This window comes from Colius striatus, chromosome 9 (genome assembly GCF_028858725.1).
Source record: "Colius striatus isolate bColStr4 chromosome 9, bColStr4.1.hap1, whole genome shotgun sequence".
Classification (NCBI taxonomy): Eukaryota; Metazoa; Chordata; class Aves; order Coliiformes; family Coliidae; genus Colius; species Colius striatus.
In genome coordinates this window covers 11,574,317-11,602,256 of record NC_084767.1, presented here as the reverse complement: position 1 = coordinate 11,602,256, position 27,940 = coordinate 11,574,317, and the positions used below count along the sequence as shown (strand labels likewise).

Here is a 27,940-nt window from a genome sequence, read left to right as displayed (position 1 = left end):
TGCTTGGGAATTCTTTATGCTTAGCTGCTAAACAGCCTCCTATGGTTGAATCAGATCAGTGACCCAGGTAAGCACTGAGGGGAGGGTGAGGTGCAGCTGGTCAAGATGCAGGTAAGAGCTAAGGAAAGGTTACTTTGAACATAAAACACACAGAGCTGTAGTATTTCAATCCATTCCTCCCCAGGGCATGTTGTAAGGCAATTTAAAATGCTTGTGGGTGGAGGACACCTTCATAGCCAGTTTTTATCCAGCACCTGGAGAGAAGGGGAGGACTAGCAACCACTGACTGCTTTGAAGTCAGGCTCTCTGCTCTCTCTGTGTGGCTGATGAACTCAGCAGTCTCCTGGAGACAGATGAATGACAAATGCCATCATAAACAAGTGGGCGTCCAAATCCATCCTTGTGACTTAATCAAAATAGAACTGAGTGCAGGGCTGCTGGGGTTTGCACTTTCTTTGCAGGGCCTGGGAAAGCTGGGGAGGAGCTTTGAGATTGTATCACTGCATTGCATTTAATCAGTTTAGCATTTGGATAGGTTACTTAAATAGAATCTGCACCAGTTGCTGCTTATTACCATTTCGGCACTCTGCAGCAAGTCCCCAGAGAGGGCTGAGGTTACAGGAAAGGGATTGTGAACCTCCCCTTTCCCTGAGGAGCAACAGCAGAAGGTTTCAATGTGAAACACCTGATTAGTACCACAACACACACCATGTTGTGTCTGCTAGATGCACATGCTGAAGTAAACCAACTTCATGAGGGTTCATTTGAAAGCTCTCAGCCCTGCAACTGTCCCTGCTCACTTCTTATCCACATGATGGAGCTTGAACTTCAGCTTTGATGAAAATACTGTAAAACTCCAGAAAGAAAACTGCCAGTAGAATATTCCTACCAAGTGTTTTAACAAGTGATCTTTTAATTTGTTTGGAAACAAAAAAAGAGGCTTTAGGAAAAGAGAAAGAAAAGTTATGCAGTAAGCTGCTAAATCACAGGTGTTAAAACATGCACATTTTAAAAAGAGAGCTAGAGTTTCAGTGTGGTATCATGAACACAGGAGTAAAGAGCTCAGTAGACACATCGGTTAACATGCCAAACATCTATAACAAACCACTGTGGCCTAGCTTTGTTTATTGGTAAATCACTTTAGTAACCTGAATTCACAAAGAAGCAAGTAAAGAACAAAACCTACAGATAAACACAGGTCACACATGCAAATTCCTGTTCACATCCCACGTGTGCAGGTACACTGAAGAGCACAGTTCTAAGGATTCTCGACGAAACCAGGTGAACAAAAACGGGTTTAAAATGCAGGTGTGAAAAAACTACATGTGAAGGATATAAAGATACTTTGTTTTCTTTTGCATTGCAGGACTCAAATGCTGCTGTTGAATATACTAGAGATGTACGACAGCTACAAGATTCAAGTAAAAGCAGGAAGAGCTCAAGGAAATAATACTGGTCAGAGGAGAATGGGCAATTTACTTTTCACTAGAAAGACACCGAGTAGCTGAAAGTCTATCGAGAGCTTTAGGAACAAAAAGAGATCACAGTTGTAAAGCTGACTAATCACTAATCCTCCTATTTGCTATATAACAGCAGTGACATTAAAAGAAAACTGCAATTCAACATTTGAAAAATGCAACACTTAAAGACTTCTCCAAAGTGAAATGCAATGACAGCCTCACACTCCAAATGAAAGACCTGCTAGGCTCCGACTCCAGTACGGAATGTTCTAGATAAAAAGCAAAGTAGCAGTGGGACTTTTCATTTTTTATTGAGAATGGAATCCAGAGACAAATTTCTGAAGCTTGAAAACAGGAAATGTCACTTAAATGAAGTTTTCTTCCCATAGATGAGCTTTCCACAAGGGTGCAAAGGTTTGTTTTCTTTCGTAGCTCGAAGTGTCAAAACGAAAACTTGTTGCCATTCTCACATTAAGAACAGATTTGTGGCATTAACTGAACTGCATATGCCTTTTGCTACAACATTTAACACATGAACAGACCTATAATGCCTACTGTATCTCACTAAACAAAAAAAGAATACAGTATTTTCCATCTACTACTTGTACTGCTTTTAAAAAAGAGTAACATTAAAAACAAAAGCCACTGTTTTCCTTACGTCCTTCCTTCTTTTTAAGCTTCTTTCTTTTGCCTGTGGTCTTCTGCCATTTTATCCAGAATTTTCTGTGAAAAGAAAGCAATTGGATTTTGGATATAGTTAAAGAGTTTCTCCCTGTCACAGCATCAACCACACAAACACCAGTCTTGGTTTTCAAGCTGTAAAAGCTGTGCTAGTGATGACCTCTGCAGTTAACTGACACGCCTGGCACTTCTCCACGACCTCTGAAGCCCCACCTTCTCATGTCAGCAGTGAACACGGATGGCAGTCACTGCAAGCACTTCCCTGGCACTGCCATCAGGGCCTTCCAAACGGGCCAGTCAGCCCACACAACTACCTGGCATCTTATGATAGCGACTGTGCCACTTACCTGGTGGGAATTTGCCATCTCTAAAGCCAGGGTCAAAATACCTCCCCCCTCCCTAGCTTAGAAGGGTTAGGGATGTGTTATCACTTCGATGACATCCAGCAGCAATATCTATTCATCTAGGTATTTACTTTTCTTGCTCTCAAAGCAAACGAGACCCCAGCTAGAAAAGTGCCTTGCCATTGTCAAACAGAAGCTGCATTTCCCCCCCTTCCTTCCCCGACTCCAAACCCACACCAACATTACAAATTCATTCCAGAGCAGCTCACTACTCATTGGAGCCATGAAAAGAAGCAAATCAAACCATGTATAAAAGATTAAGTTAATCCATTGGGATGATTTCCCCCACTTCCCCCTTTACACCGAGTCTTTAAAGCCCCAAAGTCAGGTACCTCAATGGAAAAAAAAAAAGCAAAACAAAAAAGCTATGGGTGATGGATGAGGTGGGGTTTATTACTACAGGGTTCTGCATGGTAACTCATTTTGTGATCTACTCCTCCATCCTGCTGTTTGCTTCGCTGACATTTACTTGTGCCATCTGCCTTGCAGGGCCCTGTATTTGTTTAGGGTTCCCTATTGTTGTTAAAGGGCAAAAGCAAACGTTGGATTCCACCTTCTTCTCTACAGAACAGATTGTTTTCAGCTCAATCATCGACTGCTATGAAATCAATTGCTGTGAACACTGCATTATGATTAGAATACTGTGTAGGATTTCCCTTTCTCACAGGTGGTATTGAAAAGCAGCTCACGGTACACCAAGATGCAGCAGCAGCAGCGTTATGTTCATGCCATGCAATCATGTGATACCTCATCCAATTCCAAGTTGTCAAACACGCTCACAAAATCAGAAGTTGCAAATGTGTTTGGGTTCTTTTCAAAAATCTAGAAAAACTTCAGCTTGGGCTCTGTGGATTGGTTAAAAATAGTCTCAAAAGAGACAACTGGATGGGCTGAGAGTTATCTGTATTTACTCAGCACCACTACTTCTAAGCCTGGCCTTTACTCCAATTGGAACACCCTCTGTAATCCAAATTGGCAAAAAAGATGCTGGAGCCCATCTTTCAAATGCATATCCTGCGTGTTCTCTTCACAATATGAAGTTCTGAAGAGGTCTAAGCTTGAGTTAAAAGTTATAGAACAAGCCAATTTCCCCTGCCTGAAAGCCTTTTTGTCTTCCCTCAGTCCAGCCTCGTTCAGATCTACTCCCCAGGAAAGAATCACGCCGTTTAAAATGAACAAGTTTTTGCCTTACCTTCAACTTTTGATAATGAGGAAGGCTGCTGCAATGGGTCTTTTTTGCAACATCTTCATTTGTGTAGAACAGGGAACACAATTTGCAATAAAACCCTGTTTTGGGTACCACATAATTCACACCTAGAGAAGTAAACACCACAAAATAAACTAAGAGATCTACTCTACATCATTTATTTTAATGTCATATGTCATTTCAGCTAAATCTTAAAACCATAATTCACATTAAAAGCTGCTTTATCTTTAAAAGTCCTCATTTTAGTTTAGTCAAGCCAGGGCCTGGTAATAACTAAATATGTGCAGGCTTTTTGATTTTAAAGCAACCTTTGAGATCAAGGGTCCATTTTATTGGTTTCTTCAAAAGAACTAACAACGTGCTACCATCAGTTTCTGAGTATTTAGGATGAAGCTGAACTCTTACCACTACTGTGATCTGGGCTATGAATTGGATTTGTGTTGCTAAAAAGATCACCTCTTCCCATTTAATTTCTGCCTGAGGAAAGTGTTATGGAGAACTGAATGAAAATAAGGAGAAAAAGAAAGGAAATACTAGGGCTTAGGGGGAAGAGTGAAGATGGGGAGAAGAGTGGGAAGCCCTAAAATGAAAGTCTCAGAGGATAAGTGTTGCCAGAAAGAAAAGTCCAATGAAATGAGAAATGCTACTGCAATGCACAGAGACACAGCTGGAGGAGAACCGAGACGGAAAGAGCCTTACCAACAGGGACGTTTGGCTGGTACGGCCCAATCCTAAACTCATCCGGAACAAGAGGTTTCTCTGGGATGTTCTTTGATTCCTGTTCGTCCTGGGTGTCTGTGTTCTCGTGGGTGTTTTTCTCAGCATCCTGTGCTGTTGTGGTGTCAGAGGCTTCGCCGCCTTCAGCCTTTGCGTTATCTTCGGGTTTGGTTCCGTTCTCCAACGTTTCACTTTCCTGCTCTGGCTCCTCGATCTTGTCCACCTTGATTTCTGCCAAACTGTCATCGTTTTTGGCAGCAGATTTGATTGCCAGAGCCGACTTGCGGAGTTTTTGATGATCAGAGTCTTCCTCATCACCAACCTCATCCAGAGTGACAAACCCTTCCATGCTCCGTGGAAAGCCGCCCACGTAGCGCTGGGGAGAAAACGGTTTCCTTATGTCAGCTCATTCTTAAATGTTTCCCCTCAAACTGTTTCACAAGTGAAATATCTTCTCTAAATTCCCTGGAAATAAATGCTCAAAGTTCTTCCTTCAAGACCTACACCTCATTCAAGCTCTTTTTAAGAGTTCTCCACTTCAACTTCTGGCTATTTCATCATGTAAGCATGTGCTAGTGATAGGAACTTGAGAACTTCAGTATCTTTTTTGCTCTACTGTTACTTCGAAAGTCTTTCTAACGTGGCTATTTTGAAGTGGAAGTCAGAAACAGAACTTGGGCTTTCCATACTACTTGAAACAGCCCCACAAGATCTTTAGATTCATGCCTGCACAATAAAGACCTTACCACAACAATTCTGGGCCTACTAGGGGTATGAAACTTCATCTTCTTTAAACATTAAGAGCTTCTTTTCAAGCTTAAAGCTTCTGCATTAAAACCAAACCAACAGCCAACCACCCAAAAAACTCCAGCCACCACAACTGTGGAGGCCTCTTAAAAATCCAGCTTCATTCTGATTCTGGCTGAGCTCTGATTGTTTTGTAACGTTCCCTGCTGATCTGCAGACACCAGTGTTCCACGTGCTGCACAGCAATTGTGGATGGTACTGAAACAGCTGTAGCTCTGTATCTGTGCTCTAAGAATGTAGGTCTTCAAGGAAGCAAGGCTGAGTTTTGAGGCGGTTTATCGTGATACCCATATAAGAAGAAATAATCCTTGCTGTTTCCCTTAGCAGTGTTACCCCCAGCACCATGTCAATGGCTTCCCAACAGAAGCCGCCCCAGGACTGAAAGCCATGCACACTTCATTCAGTTATGAATAGGGAACATGCCTCACTTTTTTTGCAAAACAACTTTCTGAGTCAATAAAGTTACTAAAACTTCACATGCCAGTGCACAGAACCACGTATGATTAAAAAAAGCAGCTGGGACAACATAGACTAAGAGAGTGTTGGATCATCTGGTGATAAAACTGACACCTTAAACTCGTTTTTAATGGCTTTTTTCCTTCCAGTTGGAAATAGGCCTTGGATAACCCCAGATGGACTTGCCTGTCTTGCTGGCTGAGCAGAAAGCAAAGGTGTTCATACAGTTTTGTCCAGGTCTAGATTAGTCTCTAGTCCCAAATGTCTAGTCCCTTTTGTTTTGAATGTCATTGTTCTGCTCCGAGCCTAAAAGAGTAACTACAACCAGTCTCATGAGAAACTGCTCAGGAGAAAGCAGTTCCTGCCTGCTTACCATTAGAAATGAAGAGAAAGGCAAGAAAACCCCCAGGAAGTGAAATGGGTGGAAGCCCACAAGCTAACAGTTCCTGTCAATGCAGAAACAGCAATTTATAGGTCATGCCAGTTGCAAGTTGCATCCAATGGCATCTTCCATTAAAACTTCACAGGAGTTTTAACAGCCATTTCTCTTCAGGGAAGTGTGCCATGCACTTGTTTTAAAGACTCACAGAAAGAGATCTAAACCAGAATGTACTGTGGTGAGCTGCTGAAGTTAGCTAAGATTTGCCCCCACTCAGTTACCTTGCTGTAGAATTACCTTTTTAAGCTTCTTCTTTGCTGCTGGGTTGGCCACAACGTTCCCTTCAGTTTTTACAGCCACATCATCAGTTGTCTCCTTTTTTTCTTCAGTAGTCACATCAGCTAAGTTGGCAACATCTGTATCATCTGCTGCAGAGCTGCCGCTTTCTAGCAGAGCTGCAGCTTCCTCCTCATCCACTAGCAGCTCATCTTCAGATTCAAGGAGCAAACTAGGCTCGTCTTGCTCTGCCTGTTCACCGCTTTTAGTACCCGATGGCTCAGCAGCCTCATCTTGTTTCTCCTCTTTCACTTTCTCTTCCACATTGCCACTTTCAGGTTTCTGAGTAGCGTCTGTTTTAGACTTCTTATCACTTGGAGAATCTTTGCTGTCTGGAGAATATGTTCTCTTTCTGTAAAGAACAAAGAACAGTGGCTTGTGAAGCTGAAGAGAGCCCAGCAATGACAAAAAAATGAAGGCTGTATTTTTCTAGACAAGCCTGAAGAAGATTGTTTTAGTTCAGAAAATGGAAGGTTGAGGGAAACCTTGAAGGATGTCTTCAAATATGCAAAAGGCTGTGGCAAGGAGGAATTGTCCTTAGAAGACAGGACAACTGCTCGTGGGTTTAAATTGCAGGAAGGCAAGGTTAATTAAAGACTGGAAGAGAGTTCCTGAGGAGCCAGAAGAGGCTGTGGAATCTCCATTATTAGAGCAAGAGGGCAGGTGGCATATCAGAAACAGTTCATCTCAGGGCTTGCTTGATTTCTTTTATATAATTTCTATACTCTGGAGCAGGTAGTTTTGTACTTCTTTTAAGCAACATTATGCTTTAGCTTAGCAATAGGAAATTACCTGGTTTTATCCTTTTTCAGCAGTTCAACTCCTTTGTTTGGAATCTGAAATAAGACAAAAACCAAAGATCTGTGAGTCACAGTGGTTTTACACCTCTGTTACAGCCTTAATTCAGACCAGACAGCACAATCTAACCAGGCACTCACAGCTATGATATGCCACAGGTACTCTTGCTTTACCATCCAATTAATAAACTGTTTTGGTAGACAGGACCTTACCAACCTAGAAATCCTATAGCTTCATTCACAATTATCCAGTGCAAAACAAGTGGGATAGCCTGCTCCAGAAAGCCACAGGCAATTCCTCTATTGTTTATGAACTGACACAGCATGGTGCAGGCAATGGCACAAATCAATCTTAATCTATACCCTTTTCCGTATCTTCAGTGGGCTGCATGGAGAGCTGGAGCAGGCCCAACACCACATAAATAAGTTACTGAATGGCAGATTCCAACTTGCATGGCAGCAACATGGAAAACCCAAGTACTTCACAATGTGTTGAATAATTGGCCATGAAATGTTCTTTTTTGATGCATGACCAAGTGCAATGCTGAGATTTCTTCATAATCCACAATCAAAAGCTTATGTTTGAGACAGCTTGACAGTTCAGATGTCTCCTACTTTTCTTCTTTGTCCTAGGCTGATTAAGTCCAATTGCTGGAGCATTAGCCTGCCATTACATCAAAAAAACCCCAAAACAAACAGCCAGTCCTTCCTATTTGATATGAGCTGCACATGCAAAGGTACAGTACCATCATAAATTCTGTCAAAGCTTATTCTTAAGAATGAGATGATAAGACAATCTATCTAGGCAGTTGGGGTTAGTGTCCACAACAAAGTGCTCTCGTGCTAAAGAACAAAGGTTTGGGATGGCATCTAACACAGAAAACACATACTGTTGGAATACTTCATAGCTGAAAAAAGAGCCCCTAGAAAACATTCTCTTTTTTTCTGTACACAAGAGTATGTGTACAGCAAAATGGACAAACAGACCAGCAGCTGTGGAAAGAAAGGCTGAGAACTGAGCATGTAGTGAATGGGTGCTTAGTTCTACCACCCAGCTTGATTTTATTCACTGAACATTCTCAGAGGAGGGTAAGAAAAAAGAACCCACAGAATGCTCTGGATGGTGAGACTTTAATTAAAAATCTACAACAATTACTCTAAAATCTGAATTACAAGAGTTTGGTTTGTTTAAATTTGAAAGTAAACACTTTTCATGTTGTTTTTGGCCTCCGAACACCAGGCTCATGCTAAGTGAGTCCTCCTAAGGAGACAGAAAATACTGAAGTGAACCCTTCCATTTTACATGCAGCACCGATTTCTCAATAAGCAATAGCTGTCTTCACTTTACACCTTCCACTACAACTGAAAAACTAACCCCACTACTTACCCTTAACACCAGCTTCTTGTATTTTTCAGATAAATCCACTTTCACACATCTGCCTTGGAACCAAAGGGCTTTGTTGGCACAATGCTCAACCATAGCTAAAGCATCTTCTCTGGTCTCCATCTCAATGAAAGCCTGAAAAGATTAAAACACACATTAAAAGCAACTGTGAAAGCACACAACACTTCTGCAGGCAAAGCTATTTAACTTAAACCACGGTGATTCCTAATGCTGAAACGAAACCGAGATTCAGCTATGTTCATCCTCTCCAAACTAGAGAAAGACTGACCAAAGTGCTCTCTCTCTGTCCCAGCCTTTCCATTCAGTAATATCTGTCCCACATAAAGTTCTGAAATCAAACAACAGACATTTAAGTAATCTGCATAGAAAGGTCAAGTAAAAAGCACCTGGGCAATGAAACTCATTTCTTTGGTGTCTGAACGCCAGGGTAGCTGAGAAATTACAACAGTGTTTTATTTTGAGAGAAGCCTGGGAGAGAAAGGCAGCAACTAAGCCCTGCTTTGTGAGGTGCTCCTCCAAGAAACAAGCCTGTGACACGCTAAGTTTGCTGAACAAGCTTTTAAAAACCCATCTGGGCTGCAGCACCATTAGGAGACAGAAGAAAGATGTTTCTGCATCCAACTTGGAGAGCAAGGGATTTTATTTACCTAGTGAAATAAGGTCAGAGAGGACTTCCTATGGGTCATACAATACATTCTAGTAAATTTTCACTCTACAAGTATGGCACTAGGGGATTCAGCACTTAGGAGAAGCACTGGAATTGCCCATTTAACTCAAGGGAGCAACAAACTGGGACAGCAAAGCTGAAAAAAATAGAATATTCTGAAGTGCTGTGTATTTGTACAGGTCAGGAACACGTGCATTTTACTATACACACAATGCACTACCTTCAAATACTTTGAGAGAGCCACAGCAGGACTGCTTTTCTTTAAAGAATGAAAACCAAAATGTAAATTAAATACATGTGTAATAATGGAACATATCTGTTCATGTTTTGTAGATCTTGTTTTTTCTAGCCTTAAAAAAAAAGTTCCAAGACTCCTAGACACCTGCCTAATAAAAAAGAAAGCCTTCATGGTAAGTACCTTCTTCACAGCTGAGGCCTGTTCTTTTTTTTTCCAAGCAGCTCACATTACAGCAACATGTTGCAGTAAGCTAGATAGTGAACAACCACCTACATAGCTCTCCACAGATCTCTGCTGGAGCAGAAACTCTACACATGCCACCAGTTAAAGGCACATTGTTTCTTCACTGTTAAAAAGCCAAGTTTCAAATGTTCACACAGTTACCTGGCTTTTCATTCTCATGAGGATGTAGTTCTTGATCTTGCCGTAGGGTTCAGCCAGCTTGAGCACGGCGTTGTCAGAGTATCCCGAATGAGGTAAGTTGCTGAGGTGAATCACACGACCAAGCTCTGGTTTTGGAGGCTCAGTCTTCTGGTCAGGCTTACCCTCAGGTTTCTAAAATGAAGAGGGAATGAAACTTTTTGAAGTACATACCACATAAAATAACCAAGGGACAGTCACCCATGTACAAAGTTGACACAGCTGAGATGTACATAAAGAGTAGCTTCAGTGGCATGGCCTGACAACACTGCCTGCCTCAGATTAAGAGAAGGCAATGTGAAGAGAAGCAGAAGGGGTTTACCTTTATTCTTTTGTATTTCTGTGACAAGTGGACTCTGACTGGTTTACCAAACACCAGTGCAGGTGTTGTTGAGTAGTACTCCACTGCAGCCTGGGCATCTTCAGTGGTGGACATCTCAATAAATGCCTGAAATCACATGAAAAAGAAATGAAGCACTACTGCTTCAAGAATGAGTAATTTTGCTTAAAAGTCGCAAGCTCTCCTGTAAAAACAGCTGCACCAAAAGTGAAAATTGCCTTTTGGTTACAACATGAACCGACCTGCAGAACTCAGCATGAATTTCACACACTTTATCTAGGTGCACAAACAGAACTGTTTGGTTGCTTACACTCCACCTAGGTTTGGATTCAGAACATTCAATTGCTTCCTGTTTTTCTTCTACGATATTGACTTTTTCAACACTTCCAAACATGACACTGTGTACAACACAAACTAAGACCAAGTAAGTTTCCAGAGTATTAGAACAAGATGTGCAAGCATAACATGTGTTTGGGAAAGCTATGAACAGCCAACAAGAAGGCATATTTAAACAATATTGAGTTTAAAACACAGTAGGGCAGGAAGGTTGGACTAGATGATCTCTGAAGGTCCCTTCCAACTCCTACCTAGGGCAGCAGGGTTGGACTAGATGATGTCCAAAGGTCCCTTCCAACCCCTACCATTCTGTGATTCTATGATACTACAGCACTTCTGGAAAGGAACATACATGTTGCACACATGTGACCTTGGCTACCAAGTAAGATGACACAGGTGTCACTAAGCCCTAAATTAAGGTCAGAGAGTAAGTATACTGAGGACATCAAGCAGAGCCAACAGCAGTCCTAAAGCCCCTCATCTTACCTCATTGATTTTGTTTAGAATCAGGTGATTTGTAATGATTCCAAATGGTTCAACAAGCTGAAGCAGCTGGTATCTCAAGTTCTTTCCCCTCTGGAAATCCATAATGTGAACAACCCTGCTTGTTTCCTGTTGAAGACAAAAAGCAATCAATCATACACAACATGAAAAGAAAATGCTTCTCAGCTAACCTCAAAACAAAGCCTGGCAAAGCTCTGCCCTACTTGTACATTTTTAAAATCTCAAGTAATAACCAAACCAGATTCATCCAGAAAAGGCTCAAAACCCCCAGAGATTTCTCCAGAGGAAGATGCCTGTTGTGTCAAAGTTGCCTTTCTGTACATTCATGTCCCACAGCTTCATCATAAGACAATGTTTAAACAAGGTCTGTAGGGTTCTGGAACAAGTATCTTGTACGATACTTGGCACAACAAAACCCTAAGCATATTCCAAAGCTTCAGTGTTTCCACACAAATGAACTCCCAAATCTCACTTTTAAAGACAATTAATTCATTTTAAAAAACACCCCTTAAACAAGAAGTATGCAACTAAAATTGTAGGTTCTAAAAAACACACTGAGAAGCATTTCATACTAACCACTCTGCCCTTCTGCATGTGTCTCGGTCCTTGCATATTTCCATTCCCAGCTCCTTTAAGAAATTAAAAGAATGAGCAAGCTTAGTTCCACATCTAAGACTGGTATTAACACATCACAAGTTCTTAAGAGACAGAAGTCACTCCTAATACTAAACTGGAATGACATCAAGTTCTAAAAACTAGTTATTTCGTTACAGTCTAAAAAGGCTGTTAATTTATTTCAGAGCTCTTGTAACTTCTTCTAACCTCCTGCATCATTCTCTTCAGTTTATCACTAGATGAAGAGCTGCGCTGACTGACCTGCAGAAATAGCAGAAAGTAAAGCCTGTTGATAAAACCTCTCTCTCCTGTTTTAGAGTGAGGTTTGCCATAGCAAAAATATCTCCATACACCAGAGATGTGACTTCTCTAAGATACACTTTTTCCAGTGAGGTTTTAGATGTACAAAAAGACTCCTAGTTTCAGTTCCAAAACACCACCAGTTCTATCATAATGCCCCTTTTACTAGTAAACACCTCAAAAAAGCCTTTTGATAGTTTGGCTCAAAGTCAAGTTTGAAAAATGAACAGTATTATTACAGTGAAATGAAGAACAAGTGCAGCTATCATCCAACTTTGAAGTGTCTGAAATACCTGTACCTAGGTAAATTAATTACTTTTGCTCTTTTGGTCAGTTGATATATTTAAAAGGTAGGAATTAACAACTTCAAGCAAGAACCTGATCTTTAGCCTGCTCTTCTATGAAAGGAAGAGACTTTTATCACGTCTTCTTATTTCTCAGGAGTTATTCAAATCTAGTTGTCAAATTCATTTGACATTATGGGGGGATACCACTGAAGACATTTAATTCTTACAAGTTTCACTAAAAAAAAAACCCAAAGAAAAGGCCCACCAATCTCTAGTTGATGAGAAGAGTTACAGGAAAAAAGATAAGTCTAAAACACGTGTGGATCCATCTCACAGTGTTACAAAACTCAGTCATTATAAAGTGGCTGGTAGCCTGAAGATGGCTGGAAGGTGAAAGTGTGGGATCAGAGTGCTGGGAAAGACTAAAGCATTTCACTTCCACGCTCAAGAAAAGTTGAGTGTTTTGGTTTGTTGTTCTGTAACACTGGTAACAAATTAAAGTAAGACTAAGAAAAAAACCAATCATCAAGAATTTAAGTTCTGTAGAAGTAGGTGCCTGTTGATGTTACCTCTTGGCCCAACAGGAGGTCCTCCAAGGTGAAATGGAGGTGGTGGTGGTCCCAGAATTCCTGGTGCAGGGTTTGTGGACTGCTGCAACATAAAGGGATCACCCCTAGAAAGAGGGGAAAACACAGAGTTGTTTTAAGCCATAAAACTTTCATTCTCAAATAAACCCTTGAATTTCTGTAGGGCATCTAAGGAGAAGACAGCTTCAGGTATTTCTGCTGCTCTTCAGCTAGCAGAAAGGTATCCCTTTTAAGAAAAGAAGGTGTGCCATTTTACATGAAATAGTAACAACACCCTCCGCTTCAAACAAAGCATTATAAATACTTCAAAATTCATCACTACTTACATTCCATGTCCCGAATCACTGTCAGGATTCCATTCTGGGTATCTTAAAAGAAAGAGGAAAAGGAAAAGGTAAGAAAAAGACAATCTTCTCTACCCATGTAACAATCTTCATACCAGCAGGGATACCTTTACATGTTAACACAAAGCGAGTGGAAACAGTGCCCATGGAAGAGACATGTGCAATATCTGCTCTTGATGAGAAACTTCCTACTGTAACATGTCTGTTAATTTATAATACAAATGGCACAGTTCGTTTCACAATCAAAATGTAGAAGTTGGTCTAAGGGAGTAGTAAAAAATTATAAGGAGTCTCAAGTGTTAAGATCCAGCTCTTTAAAGTGTTACATATAGATCAGGACGCAAAAATAACCCCTTGTTTGTTCTGAAGATACCCTTTTGAGATGTTTCTCTTCCCTACAAGGCACAGCATGTTGTCTGAACCTGCTTTGTGTATGTAATGCCCGTTACTGTGCAGTGAAAGCCCTCATGCCACAAGAACGTGTACTGTACTTCAAATTCATACATTTCAAGCAGCAGCTGACAGCGTCGGCTGTGAGTCGCTCCATTGATATGGTGGTTCCACTCCTGCAGCAAAGTAAATAATGAAAAATTAACAGCCACACGAGGCAAGCCTTTTAACAAAACAACTGCACAGTATCTTCTCTTCTAAGCTGAAGTATTGAAGATCCATAGCCAACAAATATCTCTTTTTGTAGCACTTTAAAGACACGCTGAAACTGGACCTACCTTGTCACCCTCTAAACCTGGGTAAAAAGGTGTCTGGTGAAAAATGCCTTGCAATCTATAGGCTTGATCCTGCCTCAGAGGTGCAAAGCTTACCAGGGTAAGTGCTACAGCAAACATGCACGTTGTTGCCATTGCAACTTTTGGAACGAGATGCTGAGATGGTTTTTTGTCTTTAGTAATTCAGAATTTCCTCCATTCTCTCTGCTTCATTCCTCAGACTTTTCAAGATTAACGTGAACTAAACACTCAAGTTTTTAGATCCATAAAGCAGCCAGGAAATTGCAAGGAATTCAGAAAGGAAAGACTAGAAGAAATGAAAGTGTATAGCTAGGACAAACTACAAGTATTGGGGTGAAATATAAAAATGTGACTATTTGAGGGGAATGATGGAGGCAGAAAGGAGATCTAAATCACAGTGCTGCAGAGGAGGAATAAGGGAATTAAACCACACCAGCCAGGTAAAACTCTTTGTGGCTTTGGCACTAGAAAGGAATAAGGGTTTTTACCTTTTCCCTGCAGGCTATTTTGCTTATGGAGTTATTTATTTCAAGAAGGCATGGGGCTCCTCCTTTATGGAAGTACAGGGTGCCTGATCTCTCTATCCTTACATTCTTGCAGCAGCACTAGTTGGTGCTATATTCACATCTGTAAAGTGACCAACCTCCTCAAGTTTCACTGTTGCACATCTGTGTCTAGTTTCCACTCTGCTGCTCCTCGGTAAGCAAAGAGATCAGCAGAGAGACAGGGGGGAAGTTTGCTTTAGGTTCACAGAGAGAGCAATTGTAGATCTTTAGGGGGGCAGTTTAACAATGGGAGGTTTCTCTTGTCAGTCACACAGCCACTGCACTGGCTGTTTCATATGTCTCACATCTGTATTTCTGCTCAGGACTCACAAATGGTTTTTTCCTAATCTCTCAGCTTCCCTGATTTTTAGTTTCCACCACACTATAGTCATACTTCTGGATACCACAATCCTTCTGAGGCTTAGTCTAACATTTCCATATGCCAAACACCTACTTTGCAATTTCCACTGAGGAGAAAAACCTGGATTTAAAGTCTCCCATAAAGTCCTGTCGTTAGGCTACACTGCAGTATTACTCCATGGTACACAGAACATAACATGGAGCAGAATGAAACCTTCATTCATTTTATCAAAAAAGTGTAAAATGAGAGCACCACTTCTTGTTACCTAAACAAGATGTAGGTTCTGCAACTACACATGAATAAATGTGCTGGCAATTAGGACGAGAAACCCCCACCAAAATGCCCAAGCCAGTCTGCCTATGAAACAGCTGATGCTTAAAAACTAATTTTCTTCAGATTATGCCTTCCTAACAAGTTTTAGCACTACACTACAGAAAACAGTCCTTTAAGCACTAAAAAACCTCCCTCTAACTATGGGCTCACAATCTGCATAGCCTCGGTGTTCGATTCTGCTGTACAATATGCTTTGAAGCTGTCTAAAAGGTATTACAAAGTGAAATAGAAGTTAGTTGCAAAGTTAGAGCCAAACTTCGGGAGATCTGATGCTTATTATACTTCAAATGCCAAAAAAAAAAAGAGCTCTGATGTATAAATTAAGTTTGAGGTTTCCTCCCTCACCCTAGGGAAGGTTTTCAGAACAACACATGGGCTCATTTATGTTATTAACTTGTCACTAAGTACAGCTCTTAATCTGGACTTCCCTTTAGTCTTGGCCTTTTCCCAGTTGGAAGCATCACTCCTGAGGCTTCAGGGTGCTGGGTATTTACAACCACTAACACCAACACCCAAAGTCAAGCTAGAGAAAATCTGAACTGTGTTTCTTAAAACTCAGATCCCTTTTTGCCTCAATCGATGCAGGCAAGAGGACACACTGTTCTTCAGAAAACTAGGCCAAACTTAAGCACCTAATTTTAAATAGCCCTCTATTAGGGACACAGTCCTGTTTTCCTGTGAGATGTATCACCATTTCAAGCATTTAACCTCCAAATTCATCTGATCGCGTTACATCAGCCGCCTTCTTTGGCAGGAAAAACAATCCCTCCACATCTAAACCCTCTTTCCTTGATCAAGGGATCAGGATTGAGAAAATGCCTAAAAAACCTGGGGCCCAATTTACTTCACAGTTAGACAGAAAATACCCCAGGGCTTAAAAATATATACACAAACTAAAGCAATTAAGAATAATGCTGAGAAAGAAAAACAAGAGGACTAGTTTGCCAGTTTAAGGTACACTGAGGGTGTTTAACCCCTTGCTCAGGTTTAAAAATACACATTGCTTTATCATATGCTTATCAAACATCTACGCTGTTTTTATTTGGAGATGGGCAAAGTGAGATTTTGACACTACAGTGACAAGTTTGCTTGTTGTCCCAGCTAAGAAAAGCATTCCCTTTCTGCTTTCCATAAATTTTGGTTCAGATCAGGTTACTTTAAAAGTTATGTTCCACTTGCTTCCATTTTGTGGGAGACAGAAAACAGGAAATTCTGTAACTGTTGGGTGTGCAAAGCAGAGGAAAAAAAAGGAGAGAAAAGAGATAAATTCTTGCAGTGACTTGATTTCTGAAATTAGAAACAAAGCCCAAACTTGGGTCATAAGAAACAGATGATCCAATCTCAAATATTTAATGGTGTACTAGCAGTTTAAGTCAAAGCATATCCCTTAAAAAACAAAGAGATGGTTTTCCGTGTTAAGGAAGAAGTCAGCCACTTACGCTGTCAAAGGATTTGGTATTTCTGATACCTGGAAAGATACTTTGTGTTGGATATCCTTTCAACAGATCTGCACATCAAAGCAAACTAAGAACCACGAGGCTTTAAAATAAAGTGCTAAAAAGAACCCTACTTACAGGATTACTGGTTGCCATCTTCAAAGGCCTCAGAAGTTTTGTTTTCAATCTAACCAAATGAAGTCCTTCTACAGAACTGAGCATGGCAGCTAAACTGTTAACACTTAAAACCTTTTATGGAAATAAAGGTCAAATACAGGAGACGAGAAACCTGGATTACTGCGATTATTGTTTTATATCAAAAGGTAATTAAAGCAACACAAGTTTCATCGACTGTCAGATCAGCTGGAGTCATACAGCACGTGCTCTAAAACTGGTTTGATCGTTCCTTGCCAGGATAGAATAATTCTCACGTTTCAAAAAGATTAGATGGTCAGAAGCAGCACTTTGAGAAGTAACTGTAAAGAAACTGGTTAGTAACAGCAATTCCACATCGTATCAACGTTACAGTCATAGCATGTATTATATTTTCAATTGAAGGCCTTCAAGCTAATCAGCCGCTAATTGCGACAAGAGGGGCACCGTTAGCCAATTAGCCAATTAAATTGCCTAGTATACTGAAAATCAGCAAGATGAGTAACATTGGAAAAGCTCAAAGTGAGAAGGCTCCGAAAAAACCATCTGAATCAACCAGCCGTTTGGAGTAACCTGCTACCTTGGCAGAGAGTTGAGCTACTCGTGAATAAACTAAAGAGGGAAGCCTCAGCATAACCGAATATACCCGAAGATCCACTCTACTTGCAAGCCGAGGAAAGAACGCTACTAGGAACACAGAGCAGGATACTGCAACAGCAGACGGATTGCTCGGAGAGTCTACAGGGATAGATGCAACATGTGACAATAAAAAGTGAGTCTGAAGTGTTCTAAGAAAAGTTGTGAAAAAGGAGAAAAATGACGACAAATTTCAGCCATAGTATGAGATAGAGTGTTAAAGTGAAATTAAAAAGGCAAGAATGAGCTAGTCTAAAACGTGGGTGGTTTGGTTTTGGGTTTTTTTTTTACTTTTGCAAATAAGTTCCAGGGCTCTACATTAACTCTTTCCCTTTGGACAGGGAAAAAGCAGAACTGTGCAAGAATGCACCTTAGCTACATATAAATCAGCAATCAAGACAGATGTGGAGGAGCTGAAACTAGCTTCCTGAATAGCACAGTAGATACACTGCAAAAAACCCCCCAAACCAACAAAAATAGCAAAACCCACCCAAAAACTGCTTGAATGCCAGATGTTTGTGATTAAGAGAACATGTAGATGTAAAATATAAATAAGATATCCCAGCAGATGATAGCTGTTTGACTTGAAGTTAAGCAATCTGGGCAAACAAAACACATTAATGTAAAGCCCTGGTTTACAGTGTTTGTTAACAATTACCTTGCAAATAAACCGAGTGCCTTTTTCACTCTCAAACCAACTTTCAGATCATTTCAAAAGCAACCAGGCTATAGAAATCATTAAAGAAATAGGTAAAAACAGAACAGATACTACAACGTAAAGGAAAATAGAAGCATCTGGTGCATAACTCACCTTATTAGAATGAACTGGCATATCACATATAGAGCACAGATGGGGATAACCCTTCGGTAAGAATCCATGGAAGTCTTCAATATTGCTATTTGGAGGAGCACCTCTCTTTTTCTCAAAGAGAGATCTCTCGGGACCAGGACCACGACCCATTCTCTCATACTCACTGTCAAATTTATGATAGTTATGCGAAGTCTCACCATAAAAAGATTCATCCCTACACCTTTCTCCATCTCTTAATCTGTCATCTTCATAATCCATTCTGTCATAATAACCAGATTCTTGAGAACGACTTCCATGGTCATAGTCAACCACTGGGTTGAGACTAGGACCACGATCATCAAAGCTATCTCTTCTAAAATGCCTTTTTTCTTCCCAATCATCCCTAGGTACTCTGTACGGTGGTTCCCGTGCGGATGATCTGCCATCTCTACCATAACCTTCTTCAGCTCTCCTCCTTTTAAGTTGTAGAAGGATCTGAGGCAAGTTTTCAGGAGTAATCTTGTCCTCGGGATAGCGACTCAGTTCATCTAAGTCTCTAGAAGACAGACCAAAGCTGGCCAAAATGTTAGTGGCCTGGTCTGCATCTCCACGGTGCTGAGAAGACAAAGGGAGCGGACCTCTACTTCCAATGTTAAATATAGACTGCAAATTATGGGAAGAGGTACTACCAGAAGACAGTGCACTATGAGATCCTTGTTGGTTCAATGAAGAACTCATTCCAAGATTCATTAAGCTAGCAAGGCGTGCAGTACCCTGGTTCATCCTTCCAAGAGATGCTGGCATATTTAAAGACTGGGTAGCAGCAGCAAGAAGGCCTATTCCTGCAGAGAGGTCACGCCCATGACCTTGCGAATCCCTACTCAGAGATGACTGCTGGAATGACTTGGACATTGTAGAACTATAGTTTGTCTACTTTATGGATCAAAAAAAATGTTCTTTGTTTTTTTTAAGATGGCTGAAAAGAGAGCTCACACTAGAAAGCTAGGCAAACTTCACTTCAACAACGGTAACGCCAAGAAAGAGGATCAATAATGACTGCAGATCTTCTTCAAGCTGAGAAACACCAGACAATTCTGTAGAAAAACAAGCAGTTTTAGTCATAAATCCCTTTAAACAGATGCAGTTTTAAACTTATGCATCATGTTGATCTAAAAAAACATTAGAGAGCTCAATCTTACAAGGCTTTTATTACATAACTTAACAGATTCAAGAGGTACCCAGAACCTACATATATTATTTCAGATAAAAATACAGCAGTGGTTCCTGTACATACTACTCCTCTTCTACAAAAAGCTACTTTCATACCGAAGACAAGTGAATTTCAGAAGTTTGGGATGTCTGAAAGCATCTAAAGTTTACTAGCATGTAAGCCTTGATCTCTGGGTAATAGTTTTGTTACTGTACTGTGTCTATGAGAAGACCACAAAAAAACCCTTAAGCCCACAGAATCCAAGATGACTTTGGCATATAACAACATATTTGAAAATGAAACCTGTACCACCACAGAACAGGACGAAAGGAAGTTAAAGGTAACTGAAGTTTGGGCAAAAAGTTTCTGCTGTAAGATCTGGTAAATAAAGACCAACCACACCATTCAATCTTTATGCAGTCAATTCAAACCAGCGATGTGAAGACAGATGGGAATGAGGAACATAAGTTGTAATTTTTTGCAGGAAGTTAACAAGACCTCTTGCTCCAATTGCAGTTATAGGGGTGAGGGAACTTCTGAAGGGAGTCTTTGGTTAACACTGCAGCCGTGACATCAGTATGTACTCGCAGACCTCAAGCTAAACAAGGTCAGGCTTAGTACAGGGATGGGAGCCCCAAGGAAAACCCTGCTCCTGCAGAAAGAGGCGAGTCAGCAGATGGCACTGTGTCCCAGCCAGCCCAGCAGACGGCCCTGGCCCACATCTCTTATCTGCCGTGGCTCAGGCCCCACACTTTTGATACCATGACCACATGTGGTAGTTAAAGATCCTAAAACAATGCTCAGAAGAGATCAAGATCTGCCCCATGTCCCACTGAAACGCTAACCTTGTATTGAAATATTTGATTCCACTGCATTTACTCGACAGTTTTAACTAAACAGTGCAACAATACCTACAGTTTATTTGATGGTGCAACAGATACATTTCATAAAGGGTTCATTCTTTTTAACCCAGAGCAGAAAAACTGTAACACTTCTCTCCATATTCTTTCAGCCTTGGGATGGATACACAAAATTTAAAGCAATTCAACACACATGAAAACATGCTGCTCTTGGGTCCTCAATGCAGTGAAACCCTTTCAAATCTCTGCAGAGCAGTTTTGCTTCCCCAGCACTGCCACTCAGGTGCACATGAAACATTATTATCACTTGGGGAAAAAAAAACAGAAACAGGAAAAAATTGCACAGCTCCAGATGAAACCGGCTTCTAAGAGAACAGGTACATTTAGAGAGGAATGGGAAGGATAAAATGAAAGCAAGGATTTTGCCTTGAAGAGACCAATTCTGCAGAAGGCAATTTCTCTTGTACTGGAAACAGAAGAAAAAAGGTCAAGGTTATGAGTGTGTCTCTATCCCAACTGCCTACTCAATCCAGAGCCCTGATTTAATACTGTACCAAGTTTTTTTTCTACTTTAAGCTGGAAAGCTCTTGGGTTTTCTTTCTCAGTAGAAGTGCATTATGAAATTATTCATTTATGGAGAAAAAGAATGGATTCTACGAGATCCATGAAGGACACAACCCACACAGAATTCCATCTTTGGAAAGTAACGGCTTTGTGCAGTTTGCTACATAATCTGTCATCAGTACATCTGAACTTGTATTTCAGTTACGCTTTTAAGATCCACATATATTGGATTCCAAGTAAGCTTAATTGTGCAACATTCAGCTAGGAATAAGAGATTGAGAAATATCAGTAAGAAAATAAGTTTAAAAGTCTCTGAGGCAGAAGACAGAAAAGTACTGCAGAGGGCTTCAGAGGAAAATGGTAAAACAAGAATATAGGGAGAGCAGACGAGGCAATTTCTGAGATATCCAGGACAGGCTGACCACACTGAAGAACACCCGAATAGAAAGCATTTAAGGACTATACTGTAAAAAACAAGACTCTCTTGAGTTCATACACAACAGAAACACTAACATTCACCTTGGTACCACGTTTTCTCTGTCGTACACTCAGTAATCTTCAAAGCACTTTATGACAATTTTACAAGTGAACCTTCGCCCCTTCCATTTTTACTTATCAATTCCCTTCTAGTTCACTCACACACTTACAGAATGATTTGAAAACAAACTTAGTGGATTCTTTATAAATCAGATATTCCAGAGGGCTTTATAAACCAGCCCAAGAGTGATTCAGCATGGTCAGGAAAGGTACAGTGCGTCCTCTTGTTAATGCAAGGACCTGCACTTCACAAGTTTTCACTAAATCAGGAAAGTTCTCCACTCTTCAAAAATACTCTTTTCTCTTTGACCACTAATCCTCTCGTCAGAATTTTCAATTGGCAGGTCATTGTGTACTGCTCTGGAGAGATTAGCAGAGAACAAAACCCAGCACATCCCAGCCTAGCAGGGATCTGGACTGCAGAGAACCTGGTTAATGTGCTGTGCTTTGGCCCACAGACACACAGAGCTTTCGCAGAACCATACCAATGCTGCTGCTGCAGATACCCACAGGAGAAAAGGGCAAAAGGAAAAATAAAGACAGGAAAGATGGGGGAGAAAGCCAGACAAGTAAACAAAGAGGGACAATCTCGTGAAAAAGCGTGAGGTGGGACAGTAAGACAACTGTATGATGAAGACAGTATATAATGTTGGCAGCTGGTATGCAGGCCAGTAAACTGCCCTGTGCTCAACTAGGTATTCCAGTACTTACAAAATCTAAATTTCCAAATTATCCTCAAAAATCACTAACATCCTGCACTTTCTGTTGTACTCTACTCCCAACCACCCCTAGTCTTTAAGATCAAAGGAAGACAACAACAGAACAAAGTGGGGGAAAAGCTCTATATATGATACCCAAGGATGTTTAACTTCCACATGGTCAGGTTTAATCTGTGATCCTAAGACTGCATGGTTTGTGTGGATCACATCCCAATGACTCCATGTCAGTATCTGATAGAGACAGGTTCCCAGGGCCCAATGCCAGCTTTCGAGTGAGTGTGCCATCAACTGAGTCACAGCGACAAGATGAGTCGGACTGAACAAAGCTGTCTAAAAAGATCCAGACATGATTTAGCAGAGTTGGAAGTGTCATGCTTATTGTTCTTCACATAATTTCAGCTATACTGGGAACAGACAGGCTTTCAGATATACATTTTTAAGCTCTGTGGACAGAAATTTGGCCATATTAAGATTTGAAAATATATAATATAAAGCAATCTTGAAATAAGTTGAAAGGCAAAGCGTTACTAGATTTCCAGGCAAATGCAGACAATGAAAAAAACACATCTTTTACCTACAAGTTGCCAAAGAGTTTTCTGTAAAGGCAGATAACAAAAATAAGAAATTTGAATCTGATGGAATACACTGCTATCAAATAAAGGCCCAAATGAGGCTGACTGTCAAACACTATGGAAGGGGTGTTTTTCTTTGTGTAAAATTGATTCAGTTGATCCAGATAAATATCAATTTTGTTGCTGAAAACAGTTTAGTTCAGCGAGTTCCTGGGATACTCTGAGCATGCTGAACACCCTAACCTTCGATTACCATCTTTTATGGAACACTAGAAGGCTGAAAAGAATCCCCTGTCTCCCTGTTCCTTCTACCGCTCAACTTTTTTCTACCTTGTGGATACATATTATACCTCGAATATTCATCTTTTTCTTAGAACAACTCATCTTTTACCCATTTCTTTTTCATCATTTAGAAAAAAGGTTAAAAATTTTCAAGTGTTGACACTTTCTAGTCAGTTTCACTTTCACTTCAAAACCAGAACTCCTCAAAACACATTGAATTTCATCAAATAAGCTCAATTGCTGTACAAACATGAAACAATCAGCAAGCTGAAAGACACACCCTCCATTTGTAACACAAGACTTTTTTTGAAGACTGTACACCTTGGGGAAAAAAGTCTCCAAGAAGTTTCACACCAACAATCCTTCCCCTTTGGATAAGAATCTGTGGATTTCTCCTCCCTCATGTGTTACAAGGGGTGCAGCAATCCTTTTTGCAGCCATCTATTCTACTATGAAAGAATTCACATACTTCTTGGCAAAACTGCCTCCAATTCATCAAGGCAAAAAAAAAAGTTCATTGACAGAAGAGTGACAAAGTTGGACAGGCAGCTCCCCTTGTTGCTCTGAGAATTAATGCTAGTAACACCAAGAACTTGCCAGGAAATTAGAAGCAGATGTTTTCTCGTTGCTGAATAACCAAGTGTAAAGGTTTTAGAATCTGCAGGATTACTGTAAGTTGGACAAGACAAAAAAGGCCTCTGTCTTCCAAAGGCAAAGGAGGATCTGTAGCAGCCTTAGATAGAGAAAACACAGATTAGCACCCATTTCAGGTACCAGGTTTCAGGGTGGTTATTTAACATTGCTGTTTCACATGCATGAAAACAACTCTTCTGTTTAAACTGTACACAGAGGCCATGACCTGAAAAATCTAAGCATCACCTGGCACGCTGGATGCACTTGCTTTTTTGGTGCACAGCTATGACAATCTGCTTCAGGCCCTGCGGAACAACAGGAAGAGCTTCATTTCTTAGGATTATGTTCAGCTTCATCTCAGTGACTTGCTCAATCAGAGGAGCACATAATATTCTGAGATCTGAAGTTACTGTAACAAGAGGATTGCTTCAGAACAGAGAAGTATCACATATGAAAAAGATTTATTTATAAATGGGGAATTAAAATTACTAGCTTAGCAATTAAGAATCTTGAAAGAACTTAGAGAGTTTTTACCATTTGAATGAAGAAAAGAGCATTATAAAACTAAGATGCTAATTTACTGGTTTTTTGCTCGTTATGTAATTTAATAAATTGAAGGATTCTAAGAAGTGCCTGGAAAAAATGCATTTATTCCCTTACAGCAACAGCAGAAATGAAAAAGGGTCCAGGGAACAGTACATAAAGAGTAAAGGAGGCAAAAAAATCTGTATTTTTAGGAAGGGAAATTACACAGTTGGGAACAGTGAGAATAACTGCTGTTGCATGTCCTGGCTGCTCCAAAAACACAATTACCTCTATGGCATAAACACACTCCTCCCAACTAATTTCGAGTCCACTCTATCTCTACCTGCAGAGCTCTACAGTAAGATGGATGAACACAGGCTCCAGCATCTAGGAAAAGCTCCATGAAGCCACTGAGACTTGGTTCAGCAGGAGTCTGCTAAAACCAGTCGCTGCAGAAGGACCTCAGCTGGGAAGTTCTGGTAGTAAGGATCAGACGTTCAGACTGCTCGGTCAAGCGAGGAGAGAATCACTCTTCACATTCACATCCACTTTGGAAACAGCCTCAAAGGCAGCAAAACTTTGACAGAAACCACAGAACATACCTCAGCTTTCCTTTTTTTTTTTTTTCTCTCCTTAAAAAATAGGTCATAAAGTAATCCAAAGATACACCAACCAGAGTTAATCATCGTAACAGAGAACCAATTTTACCTTTAAAAGAACCAACCCCAAACCAGAACACTTCTGTATTCTGATCTAAGTGATTAAAAAGCCTTCTGACTAACCAGCAAATGTAAATCTGCCTCTGGGCACGTTCACAGCTGGGATAAAAATTACATTTTCTCCCAGCTGAAATCTTGCATGAGGCTGCTGAGATGTATTCTAGCTGCAGAGAAGAATCAAGGGACTTTTTCCACTGTTTCAGTGCTCAAAAGGCTCTCTTGGTTAAGTTATCACTGCACAATCTGGTACTTAAAACACTTCCAAACTAAATCAGTTCAGAAATATTGTGAGGGATTTGCTTTTTTGTTTTCAGAGCTTGTTGACTCAGAGCACTGAGGAAGGAGGCCACAGAAATGCACTCATAAATTAACAAACAGAATGGCAATCATTTATTTGCAGCTTTGCTTACAACAGCTTCTCCCCCACATTTGCTGAGCAGCTCAGAACACTATCAAGAGTATTGGATTACGAAGTATCTTTGTGCTCAGGAAAACTCTCAGCAGAGATGGAGTGCAAGTCACAGAGAAGGGCAGTGGACAATATTTACTCCTTTATTTCCTATCAAATTAAAGAGCATTTTTATTTAAGTGTAGTCCTGGGTAAACCAGGTGGTAATCATTCTATTTCAGTTGCACTGAGGGTTACAGGTTAGTGCTGAATTGATGACCTTAAAGGTCTTTTCTAATCTCAGCCATTCTGTGATAATATCACGGATCCTCAGTTTAGTTTGGACTGACTCTTCTTCCCTCCTCCTGAATTGTTTTTTCATTTTTGCCTTTAGGAACACAGATGTTCGCATTTTAAGGATGCATTTAGGGATTTCTCTTGGTTATTCCTCCCCTCATTTAGTGCTAGGATTTAACAACTAGATACATGCAAACCACTGGAAGCTGAAGTTCTCAATACACAGTTACCTTGGATGGCTTCTCTAAAACAAACACATAAAAGAAGCTTGTGACATTGCACGAGAACCACTAGGAAATGATCCAGAGTCTTCAATTGGTTGTTCAGGTTTCATCTCCTTGGTAGCACACAACACAAAAGTACAGACATAGGGTTACCACTGAACCAATACATGTACGAGGCTCAAGAGCTGGTATCCTCACTTTAACTTCATTATTCCATGCAGTTCAGTAATGAATCATTTTGTGAGGCTTTTTTTTTTGACAAAATTCAAGATAGAAGTTCATCCATTTCTCAGTGATACCTTAAAAATGTTAATATATGTTTAACTACATGATTTTAATATAGTCATGTTTTCAATATATTAACACATTTCAAAATTGAGGAAGATTATGCCTCTGGATCAACAGTATCTGAAAATGTTCTGTTCTCTTCTGAGGCACCAACACTACACAGACTGCTTGAAGGGATGTTTTCATCGAGAGCTGCTCTCTACTTATCTTACCTTTGGAAGTCAGGACCACCTAACGACACCAATAGCTTAAAAACTCTAAAGAATTAAAGACTTGAGTAAAAAGAACAAAGACTATTCACTTGTTTAAAACAGAACTGGATACTTTTTTCCCCAAAGGTATGCCTTGAAGAAAGGAAAAAATCCATACATTAAAAGAGGGATCTTTTTCAGCTTTCTTTCTACAACATAAACGTTTAATTTCTCAGAACAAAGCTGGTGTTCAGGTTCCCAGAAACTTCTTTTTAACTTTCTTTTATTTTTCAGCATAGATTAACCACACATCTGATTTTTTTTTTACTCTGGACCAACATACATACATAAAAAAAGCACTGAACGTTATTAATCCACCTCGGGAGAGAAAACAAAACAAAACAATCCCTGCAGCAGGACTTGTAACCACTGCCTCAATTATATGAAAGTGAAACTGAGTAGAAAGGAGTCAAAAAGGTGGTTCTACTATCAGCATTCTTAAGGCTCAACTCATTAATTCCCAGCACCAGATAGGCATAACAACCAGCAGTTTTTGAGACTAACGGCCTTCAGAGGCGTTAGGAAGGCACACAGGGCATGGACATGCTGGTTAGCTTCCGAGGGGCCGGGAGGAAAGATGCCGCCTCCGCTGCCTCAGCCGGAACCAGACGTACTAGCAGGGCGCTCCATAAAGCCCCAGGCAGCGGGCGAAGCGTGAGTTCCGCTGGGGCTGCCCCTGAGAACATATTTTACGGGCGGAACCACCGAGAACAAATCTTTCTCCCTGCAGCGAGCACCGAAAAGTGTCCCCGCGGAAGCCGGGGGAAGCGGGCACCCGGCCCGCCGGAGCCGGACTTTCCCAGCCAGCGGCCAGAGACGTCGCGGCAAGGCACGCCGCGGGGCTTTGTTCGGGCCCGCCGGAGGCTGCGCGGCCCGGCCGCAGTACCGCCAGGCGGCGGGCGGGGGCGCCGGCGGCAGTGGGCGGCCCGTGAGGCGCCGGCGGGGACAAGGCACCGGCCAGGCCGGGCCGAGCCGAGCGCGCAGCTCCCACGAACGTGCGGCCGTTACTGCTGCCCTGCTCCCCTCCCCGCCGTTTCTCCCCTAACTCGGCCGTTCCTAATGGACGCTCCCCAACCCTCCTTCGCGCAGCGGCGGCCGCCGACGCCGGTTCCCAACATGGCGGCGGGTCGGGGGCGGCCGCAGCACCGCTCCTACCTGCGGGCCGGGGGGCGGCGGGAAGCGAGCGCGGCGGCGCCTCCCGTTCGCTGTCGCACCAGCGGCGGGGGAGGGACGGAGGGACTTAGGGGAGGAAAGGGACGGCTGCGCGAGCCCCGCGCACGCCTCGCCGCTCTCGCGAGAACACGCCCGCCCGCCCGCCGCCCGCCCGCCGCCCGCCCGCTGGCTCACGTGCCCGGCGGTGGCCGCCCCGCTCCGCTCCGCGCCCGCCGCCGCTGCCCCGCTCCGCCCCCCCGTGTGGATGTGGCCGCGACGGGGGAGGGCAAGGAGAGGAGCCGCCGTGCCCACGTCTCGCGAGAGGCGGGAGCCACTCACCCTGCTCTCGCGAGAGTCCTGCCACCCCACGCCGCGCCGGGCCGCCGCTCGCCCCCTGCTCATTGTCCGCGCGCGCCCGCGAGGGCGGATGGG

General features: G+C 41.7%; 1 protein-coding gene across 5 annotated transcripts; it reads right to left on the bottom strand.

The window, feature by feature from the left end:
• Positions 1–1,097: 1,097 nt before the first annotated feature.
• Positions 1,098–27,936, bottom strand: MATR3 (matrin 3). Of its 5 annotated transcripts, none has more exons than XM_062002735.1 (15): positions 27,848–27,936; positions 18,309–19,381; positions 13,792–13,853; positions 13,270–13,311; positions 12,926–13,029; positions 11,731–11,783; positions 11,137–11,262; positions 10,297–10,422; positions 9,939–10,109; positions 8,632–8,763; positions 7,240–7,283; positions 6,409–6,799; positions 4,452–4,845; positions 3,738–3,859; positions 1,098–2,183 (listed from the first exon to the last, which is right to left on the bottom strand). In XM_062002735.1, exons 2-15 carry the CDS (start codon positions 19,197–19,199, stop codon positions 2,133–2,135), a joined length of 2,709 nt encoding a protein of 902 aa, XP_061858719.1. In that variant the 5' UTR covers positions 19,200–19,381; positions 27,848–27,936; the 3' UTR covers positions 1,098–2,132. The 5 variants fall into 5 exon arrangements, with proteins under 5 accessions (XP_061858719.1, XP_061858718.1, XP_061858717.1 ...); XM_062002734.1 differs by lacking the exon at positions 27,848–27,936 and adding an exon at positions 27,704–27,771; XM_062002733.1 differs by lacking the exon at positions 27,848–27,936 and adding an exon at positions 27,512–27,691.
• Between the last annotated feature and the right edge of the window lie 4 nt (positions 27,937–27,940).